Raw genomic sequence first — 10,864 nt, 5'->3', positions numbered from 1 at the left:
TTTTTTTTTTCAATAGAGAATAAGCAGCTACTCTGGGGCAAGCAAAACGTTATTAACTGCAATTAAGAGAAAGAACCAAACCTCATGTAACTTGATGGCACTATGTTCCAAAAATTTCTAGTGAACAAGAATAGTATTGATACTGGAAATCATAGAGAGTTTTCATATGTTTTAATCAACTACATCCTATTATAACAACATTTCCAGTATCATTACACAAATTGTATTGAACATCGTTATAATCTTTTCCATTACGTCTCTGCTTGAAAATCAAAACTTCTCTAGACTTCAATGGTATACAAATACTGTAGTGGTATACTTACAGCATTCCATTTTCTTAAGAGGCAATTAAAATATGTATTCAGCATTTAAAATATGTAAATATGTAAATATTAAATCAGCATTTAAAATATGTAACTACATTAAAGATTTTGAACTTGCCTTCTTTTTGTGTGCTCTGTTCCTGTTTCCCAACCAGTCATCCATCTGTTCCTCAATCTCTTCAATAGAAGCTCCATGGTCATATGATGGTACGTATGCATTTGATTCCTGAACTGTGTATACAGGGAATTCAGATTTTGGTTTCTTGACTTTAGGCTTTTTCTCCTCTGTACAAAAACAAAAAAGAAAAAAGAAAACCAATGCTACAAATACTGCAGAGAAGTATATGTCAGAAGCAGGCTTAGCTCCCCAACTCCTAATGCTATATTCAATTTTCATTTTGGAAGAGGCTTAAATTTATTTGTTAAAAAGACAGCTTAGTAATTTGCATAATCATTTTATTTTTATGAAAAGTAAATAGCAATGCATATACTTGCCCCCCCTTCTACCTGAAGTTATGACTTAAAGTGCCAAATGAAGAGCACCCCAGAAAACACAGTTAGCTCTTGTCATCTGACAATTAAAATTAGTAGAGGCGAAAGCATAGGCAGCTGTTATAAGATTTCCAAAGTCCTGCTGGCTTCAAAGAAAAACATAAACAAAGAAACAGCAATGGCAGAAAGGTGAGTTTTAGATAATTCTGTATTGCTTTATGGTTAGATGTGTTGAGTAAAAGCTTCTGAACCAACAGATAGCTTTGCTGTTATTGGATTCCTCTAAGTACAGATAGCTCTGTTCTATCACTTAAACTTAGAGGATTTTTTAAATGTTGGACCTCATTTCCCAAAGTGACCACTGTTTTCTGCTCTCACTGTCCTTCAAATGATATTAAATGGGATTGGCAAACTTAGGGACAACAGGGAAGGAGGGACAACAACAACCTAAATCCCAGTAACTTAAAACAGATCCACCATACAAGTGGATCTCAAAAGAAAGCTTTACGACTCATTGAAGACTGCCATAACTTTAGGACAGACAGGAAGAGGATTGGAAAAGAGAAGCATGAAGACCTAGAAAGCATTCACAAGCCTCAGGTATACCCGAGGTGTTTGGTTTTCTTTTGGTTTGTTTTTTAAATATGCTGTAGTCACAATATCTGGATGTTCCTAAGGACACAATTAACAAACTGAAAGAGCTGATCTAATGGCTGGCTGCAGCCAAAAGAGGAAAGTTGTACACTGCTGTCACCTTTCCACTCCCTACTGTGTGCCTGAGCGCTCCTCTCTTCTCTTTCTGCTTTGACAGTCATTCAACCACTTCATAAACACATTCCATTCACTAATCTAGTAGAAAATTACCCCTTTACACTCAACAAAAAGAACGTATCTAAGTCAGTTAAAGGTAGTAGGAATGGAAGAGGAGAGACAGCAACGCTGAGCCATGAGATCAGCTTGTACCTGCCTTTGCCTCAATCCTCTGTGCTTCAATATTTTCCTGAGCACCAGAGATTTTTTTTTCATGAAAATCTTCTTTTACAAATTCCTAATGAGGACAGGAAAACTGCTCCCTACACAGTGAAATGCAGAATTCCTTTTCCTAATATTATAGGTACAAGGACAGCCTGGTGATTATATCCAACGTACCTGGCAAACTCCTAGGGATTGAACACTTAAGAAAAAAACAACTGGAGTTAGAATAGTTTCATGGCACCTTCCAGAGGTCATAAGAAACAGAGCAGAAAAGTCATGACCTTTTAAATTTATTTTGTTCTGAGAACTTCTGTGAAAATCTCTAACTTTGCCTGTAACTGCTGTCAAATTACTCTCAATAGTAAATATTAAGTAAAGACCTCATACTTAGATTTTTTGGGGCATCTTTCTTTAGGTATTCATAGTAAATATAATTAAATTACATACACTCATAAAAAAAAGACAACAAAAAACACAGAACTAAAAAAAAGCCCAAAAACATTAACCAGCATTCCTCTCATTGTCCAGATGAGAGAAATTTTCATTAAAGACAATACCTGTCCAAAATTTTTTTTTGTCTATTTCAAAAGGTAATTTTTACAACCAAGTTGTAGACATCAACTGTTATCTCATTTTTCTCCAAAGCAGCCATATGTAATAACTTCTGGAGTCGGCACTCAGATTTACAGGGACAAGTAACAACAACTTCACTATTTACTACAAACACATCAACTGACAAAAACGTTCTAGGAAGTTACCTGAAGTGACAATTTTCACCACTGTATTTAAATCCTGCAAAATAATCAAGTATACAGTGAGTGGTCATTTGGAATTACTTAACTGTGAACACATACTGAGACAGTTGGTTTTCCTCTATTTTGTACCTCATCAGTTATTATTTGCTAATTTTCCCTCTCAAAAGACACAAATAGATAAAGCCTGGATAGTTATAACTTTAACTTCTAAAAATTTAGAGTCTAGGCTCTTTCTGTACTTTAGAAGTAATTCTGCAACGGTATTTCCAGAGGGCACTGCACCCCAATTTAAAATCTAGTATCGAAGATGGTATCTAGGCTTTCTTCAGGCAGATAAGCAAGGAAGACCTAATACAGATAAGACATCCTTCTGATGGTTAACTACCAAAGGGAAGAGAAATCCTGCCTAAAGAAGATGGCTGTACATTCTCAAACAAGCACTCAACTAGAATTAAGAAACCTGTCTCCACTATCTCCCATGCAGATACTAAAAGATGAAAGAGTTTGGCCTACCCCCTACATACCACAATGGCTGTCAGACACAATGAATTTTTTAAAAATAAATAAAACTGAAGTCACAGCACCTTTGACACAGGGCTCTCTGTAACTCACTGAAAACAGTTTCACCTCAGAATTTCAAAAGCCACATTTCAGAACAGGAAAGCTCACAGTTTTAATGGCAACACCATAAAGGATTTCAGATAGGGGAATATTTACTGTTTTAAAATAATGTCACATTAAGAGTTTTGGTGAAATGCTAACGGCCTCCAAGTACTGCCAGTAAAAACTTGGTTTGTGTAAGTTATGAAGAATGCTGTTCAGAAGCAATGACGTGTACTGTTTATAAAAATTCCACTTAAGGCAGCGGAGCACTGTTCTTTCAGGTGAAGATGGAGGAAGCAAAGCAGATCACTGAAATTTCATTTAGCTGAACATCAGAAGTCCACAGCAGACACCTTGGAAGAAAACCTATCGGTTTCCATGTTATCTTTTCATTATCAGCACTTCCGCTGGCAGGCCAAGAGACACTTCTGACCTTACTTGCTGCTTTCCTCTGAAGAGAATAAGGATCAGGTTTTCTATACAGCAAATGATGCCTATAGAGCTGAATCCTGCATCTGCTAAGGTCTGACAGACAAACAGCAAGCTGGTGCTGCTGCCACCACCCTAACCTAAGCCAAGGATGTGTTTGATGGCTTGATGGCGCTGACAGTAGCAACAATTGCAGCCATGATTCATAGTTTTAAAACACTGGTCTTCCCTGAATATTTGGTGTCATTTTCTAATGGTGCTGGGTTTAGACTACGTGGCCTACCACTACAGCAGACCAGACTTTTAAAAATGACTTACGCATTTTTCCTTCAGTTCTAATATTGTCATGTACAAACCTAACTGAAATGTAGGAAAAACATACAAAGAAGGATCTGAAAGATTCCTCCCAGTTTTGTGACAGCCTGCCCACTATCCACTGGAGACCTAATTAGAGCACTATGTCCCACACGGGCACCAACATCCAGTGGGCCTTAATTAAGACCAGAGTTACTGGTGCTCATACAAATATGTGGAGATAAAGTCTTGGTGAAACCAGGGTCAGACTTCAGGCTCAACAGGATAATTCCTACTCTCACTACTATTTTCTGAGAATATTATGTATTTCAATTCCCAAATTACATGTACTAACTATTCTAGTTTATTAGGTAGAATAAAAAAGAAACAGGCAACAATAGAAAGTAAATGGATAATCCAATAGCATGAGCACCATGCTAATCGTTTGATATCTACTACTACTATGTAAAATGATCAGTATTTTCCATGAGTTTCCATGAGTTGGTTTTTCTGTACTTCCAGTCTTTCTGTAGCAGGAGAAATTTTGATCTATCATTTGCTGAATTCATACTGCAAGGATTCTGTATTTTCTGCCTTTAGAACTATAAAGTTCTTCACCAGAAGACTAAATCTGTGTATTTAACATCTTAGGGTAAAAAAAAAAAAAAAAAAAAAAAAGATATTTGCCCCCTATGTTTAAACAGTATAAGATACTAATCACTGGGGTCCCTAGACCTTAACCATAACAATTAGTTCATTCTCTTACCCGTATAGTACTTAATGCTTCTAAAGGCCTCCAACACTATACCAGTACTGGCTGTATGTTTTGCTAGTTTACGGTATAATGATTCACATATAGCAGTTTGATGAATGACTTGCACATAATCAGATACTTTGGACCTCCTTGATAGTCCTTTTACTTTGTTACTACGTTAATTTTACCACATCAGTGGCAGAATTAACTGGGGCTAAGGGCTATTTGCTTTAAGATCCACCAGCTGTCATTTTCAGAAGATCAGGAATTAGCCAGCATTTTGGATCAAGAGTGCCATGTAATAAAACAATAGTGCTTTTTTTCATTGAAAAAACAACAACAGCAACAACAACAACAACAAAACAGGGATACATATTTCAAAGTTTTCAGAAAACTATATCCTGATTTTACCTGCCAGCTGATATAACCCTAAAGAATTCAAAGAGCACTTAACAATTCCACAGAAAAAAGACTACTTCATATAGGAAAGAAGGGAAAAAAAAAGCAACCCACACAAGTGCTGAGCCTCTGCAATAAAGTATGACACGTTAAGCTGGAGTTCTCTCTCTCAGCAAGACTTGCAAGCCTTATATTTCAGCATCAGTAAGAACTCACAGAAGAAATAGTCAAAGAAAACCAATGATGTCTTGAAAGTCACAGAAAGGGGACACTGACTGCTATGTTGTCTGTTGATAAGCGAGAAATATGATCGCAAACACAGGTAGATAGCAAGCATCTTTCTGGCAAGTCATTGGGGTACTGCACTGAGATCTCTCTTTCAATACTGTTCTCTTACCTACGTAACTATTAAAGACAAGCAAAGCAGTTACAGCATTAAAATTTGCTTAAAACATGTCACAAAAAAATCCACTTGCATGTACAGCAACACAGTCAGATATAATACAATAGATCCAAAAGTCTGGAAAAAAAATGTTGTCCTAAAGTTTTTACAGTCTATTGAAAAAATCGACCAAACTAATTCAATACTAAAGCATTTATGGGGCAAACATTCACGTGTTAAAAAAATACACATTTCAGTATTCATAATAAAGTAAATGGGATCACATGAATGCATCACCAATAACAGCCAGATATACATGTGCCATATGAAGACCTAGAAGTTAATTTTTGAGCAAACTGATTAAAAACTTAGTAATTAATACATCCTCAACTACAAAAAAAAAAATCCCACAAGCTAAAAGACTTGATGTCTTTCATCTTTTCTGTAAATATCTACCCTTCCTTCCCCCAACTTCCTGTTCCCTCCAAATCCCTCAACCCCATAATATGAAAGGGTTAGAAACAGACATCTAAATATTTGAGAACTAATCTGCCTTGCAGCAAACAGAAAAGGAAACACGTCTCTTTCAAATGAACCTCGTAACATTGTCTGTTAGCTGAATATTTATTTTCCATAAAATCTGAAGGAAGATTTGCAGGGAGAAGTATCATATAGACTAGCTGATCCAACTGGGAAAAGCACATGAGCCACAAGTTCAGAATTCCTTCAGCAGGCCTGCCAAAACAATCAGTGAAACAGATGATACTTAGTTTGCCATAATTAGGCTTCAGAGGTAACAATTAAGTGATCAGAACATTCACACCCACGCTAACCAAAAAAGCATGCATTATATGAATTAATTTTCTCTGAACCTGTCTGTCAGCAAATCATTGCTGAGCAGGCATGTGAACACTGCATTTTGGCAGGGATTAATACTAAACACAATTATCCAAGATACTTGTCAATTATTTGGAAATAAATGAAAAGTCATCTTCAGCATATTTCTGGATTACATAAATTTGGGCAAAACCATTTAAAACGAATAGGCACATAGAGCAAGATGTAGGGACGTGGAATAGCTGACAGTCTGGGATTATTCAAACCAAAAGTATTTTGGATCACACAGCTTAGGACCTTAGGCCGTATCTGCACTTAAGAGGGACTGTGTGCAAAGAACCTTTGATGTAAAAGCTCACAGTTATTTCAAGTGATCTGAAATGAGCTATCAGAGCTGGGGAAATAATGTAATCTGTGACTCTGTAAACACAACAGTGATAACAGCAGAAATATGATTTTATAATCAGATGGCAAATGTTAGAACACTATACACAAAGCCAGTGTCCAATACCTACAGCTACCCTGAAAAACAATTCAGTACAGAAAAGCCACAGAAATTAAGGGCTAAAGGAATGCTTTACATAAAGAAAACCTGCTGATATGTACAAGTTTTTTTTTTTTTTTTTTTTTTTTAGACAGACAAATGCTGGTAATGAAAACCTGAAAGCTAAAGCTAGAGAAATCCATACTGAAATTAAGATATACCTATATAACAATAAAATTAATTATGTAAACAAGCCACGAGGAACAGAAGCCTTCCCAAACTCTTCTGATCAATATTGTAGCTTGCATAACAACATGCCAAAAGCTGAAACGCGTCACTGATACATGGTTATCTTCAGACAACTGCAAGATAATGATAATCAGTAACTTTCACTGATTTATACCTGTAAGCGCCTGAAATAAACACATTAGACTAAATAATCTAGCGAGGTCTTCAACCCCTCAGTTTTCTGAAACAATGTAAAAAGCTACCCAAGTAACTTGCTATATTCTAAAATGTCTTGAAAGGGAGAACCACCCAAACTTAACTAAACTTAATGAAATCAAAGTTTCAGTACCACTCAGGAATTTTCATGGCAGGTAAGACAGTCACATCTTACTTACATCCCTATATAGAGCGATAAATACCATTATCAATATAACTCTAAAACTGTAACACGGACAGAAGGCTGGTCACACATCTACAGGGCATGCAACTTTTTATTTTACTTCAAGCTTGAATGATAAGAGTGAATAAAATACAAAAAAAATACTACTCAATGTGGCTTATAACTAGAAACAAGATCATTTCTTGCTATGGATTATTCCAGATGCCTTGTACATCTGGGCAACAATTCTGGATTTAAAGGGCTTGCAAATATGTTTGGTAAATGAGGGGTTCACCTACAATATCTAGCAGCAGCTTTTTATTTAAACAGTTGTATTTAAATCTAAGTTTAAGCCTTCCTATTGGAGAGCAAGGAAAACAAGCATAACAAGAACAGAGAGTAACAGAACTACCAAAGTTAAGCAGTTAAGCATGAAGAAAGAAAAATAGATGCATTTTCCCTCAAAGCTGATGCAGTTGAAAGAAGCACTTTGTACTCCACAAGGAGCCAATACAACTGTTAGAATCAGTCTTGATAAGCACCAAAACTTTGCAATTAAAGTTTAAAAACTGGCTGAGTCTTGTCCTAGCAATGTACGCTTACATCTCCATAGTTTAATGACTATCTAGTTCAGTTAATATATATTCTATTTACATTTCATATAAAGAATAGGACTATCGTTACAGAATCATTGCCTGATGCAGGGATTGTATGCAAGTGTGACAGTACTGGAAAAGGAAAAGTTAACAGCAAATTGTATTAATTAAAGCATCTTCATTTTAAAAGGAATTTTGTGTTCTGGTATCTAAATGTGTAAAGGACACCAAAAACTCTATTTTTGTAGATGAAACACATGGTTATCTGTAATTGCACACAAATACATTTCCTACAAATAGAGTCTGTATTGTAAGTTGCTATATTTTCTAAGGCAAACTTGTAAAGTTGCTCTATTTTCCTAAGGTAGTAATGAGTGTTTTGAATGGGCTGAGAAGTGATAATATAAACAGTGCAAAAGTGCCAAAAAATAAGTCAGTATTATGCACACTTTTGATTTACCAATAAATTACTTTTTCCCCACTCCTTACCAAATATAGCACTTTAATGACATTTCAGAACTGTCTTCTCTCTCTCTCCTACTTTGCAAATTATATTTTCCTCCTCTGATATTCTTCTCTGGTTTTAGTTCAAGGCGCCTACAGAAGACTGCACAATTTCAGCAGGAAAGCAGACAGACGTGGGGGTAAACTAGCAATTAGGTCATGAAAAAACAAGCACCGTAAAACAGCTATTGGTAATCTGCATGAGATGCATTTACTCAATTAGATAGCTGGATCTGTTATTATGAACTCACACTCTATGGATTGTCTCTAAAATTAAGAATGGGAACAAGCGATCACCAAACGCTCATTTGGCGATTTACAACCTTGCTATGCTATTCTGAAGTGTACAATACAGAGCAATATAATGAAATAAGCAAATTTAGCAGATGCTTTGCATGCATGTTTCAGATAAAAGGTATTTTTTTTTTTTTTTGTCTACAGATGCATCTTTTTATTCCTTTGGAAGTCTCATTTTAAAAAATGAGAAATGATGGCTTGTTCTGTTGCCCAGCAATAGCACTGTGCTGGTTGACCAAATTAATTCCATGCTGAATTTCAAACTCCACTAAGTACAGGTGGTGATTACCCGTCCCTCCTCTCGCTCCATGTGCGTGACACTGGTTCACCTGACAGGCAGGGGGTCAGGTGCCAGCTCTCATTCTGGTGTGACAGCGGACAGAGTGATGCTTCTGTCACAAGTCATGAGAGACCTGGGGGGAAAAGGGCACCAAACCTGCACCTCTCGATGTGGGCATTGCTACTGGCGGGGACCCACAGAAGAGGACATAAAACCAGCAAATCTCACGTGACACCTGGCAGATCTGCACGGAGGAGAAACACCAAGAAGTGTTGACTGAAAGTGAAACTCAGCAGTTCAGTGAAACGTAGGACCACACACATGACGGTTTTAATGACCTTCTACTTTCACTTGCACTTCTGTTTTCAGAAATCAGTCTTTTTAAAATGATGTATATAAAGTACGTAGTAGTTCAAAGATTTCATCTATGTCAAACAATGGCAAAACATTGCTATCTTACAACACATTTTTAATAACTGGAGTCAAGACCTATTGCAAGGGCCCATTTTGTGGGAGGTATTTCCTACGTAATGGCAGACCTCCCTAACAAGAATTAAATGCACTGGTCTGCTAGATTTGGCCTGGGTCCATGGTGCTCACTGAGGTGCTGAATATTAGCCATTTGCTCAAAATAGATTTAGTTACGGATAAGTTAGGAATTATTGCTCAAGCTTGATCATGTTGCTGATTTTACAAAATTAAGCTATTTTGTAAATATAAATAATGCAGCTGTATTTTAAGTGCTTATGCATTCTCAAAGCTAGTAAATTATTATAGGGCACTCAATGCACTTCTCAGAATAAAGGAACTTAAAAGCATGCACTTAAGTACAGTAAATAAAGCAAGCATGCACACAAACAAAAATCTTTTAAAATTGTCTTCAGAAGAGGGTAGGTCCAATCACTGTCAAAAGGAAATAGCTGAGAGAAGAAAAGGAAGTCACCTATAATTATTCTGAATACTTTATTACATGAAATGCTAATTGCCTTCTCTGGTCTTTTATAAGAGTATAAAGACTTTTAAGACATTTATTTCAACAATAGCATGAATCCATCTCTGAAGTCTGCATCCATGCTTTTGGAAATTCAAGTTATTTTCAATTTCTATTTGTACAAACTCAATTTATATAAAATAGTACAAAGTATATTATTTTTAAAAGTTATTTACAGAAAAAAAAAAAAAAAGTATTACAGGAATGCTCAAAACCCAGAGGTCACATCTGAATATGTATACTTCAAGATCTATGCTTTTGCAATTCCCCTCTCCTGTAAAGCAACATCTCTAGCGAAGTACGCTTTTCTTGCTACTATATAACTATAACCTGAGCTTTATGCTTCTGCAAAAACAAGCCAGCAGACTACTGCAAAATTAGTCACCAAATTAAAAGCTCATTTAAATTCAACAGCAGTATAGAAATATATAAAGCACATATTTTAGAAGATTACAAATACAATTTGTTCACATTCATGTCGTGGAGTAGGTATGTTATATTACATCTTTGTTTATTAAGACAGTGATAAAAACTCACTCTGAAGTGTTTCAAGTTCAGCCTTAGCCAGGGCATCTTCTTTCTCCTTCATTTTTGTTTCTTTATATTCTACATATAATTGTCTGGCATCCTTTAAGAAAACGTTGCAATGACATTAGCATCCTTATACAAACAAGTTATTCAATGGCTCTGCTTTAATTTCTCATTTAACCTCACAAAAAGATAAAAAGAAAATTCAAGATACATTTGTTCCTCAAAATACAGATTTTTGCAGTATAGAAATAATTTGCTTAGAATGTAGAATTTTTGCAGAATACATGTTTTAATAGTGTTACAGTGTTGGCATTATAGGTTATGATGCTTA

General features: G+C 35.9%; 1 protein-coding gene across 1 annotated transcript in view; it reads right to left on the bottom strand.

Annotated features, from left to right (window-relative positions):
* Positions 1–10,864, bottom strand: part of DNAJC1 (DnaJ heat shock protein family (Hsp40) member C1) — a 96,286-nt gene that overhangs the window by 29,248 nt on the left and 56,174 nt on the right. Inside the window, exons 7-8 of the mRNA XM_035317826.1 lie at positions 10,540–10,630; positions 442–608 (exon numbers count right to left, since the gene is read on the bottom strand). Coding sequence (XP_035173717.1) covers positions 442–608; positions 10,540–10,630 — 258 coding nt within the window. The remainder of the gene's footprint in view (positions 1–441; positions 609–10,539; positions 10,631–10,864) is intronic.

This window comes from Oxyura jamaicensis, chromosome 2, assembly GCF_011077185.1.
Source record: "Oxyura jamaicensis isolate SHBP4307 breed ruddy duck chromosome 2, BPBGC_Ojam_1.0, whole genome shotgun sequence".
NCBI lineage: Eukaryota > Metazoa > Chordata > Aves > Anseriformes > Anatidae > Oxyura > Oxyura jamaicensis.
The sequence above is the reverse complement of the archived record's forward strand: the minus strand, read 5'-3'. Positions and strand labels throughout refer to the sequence as shown.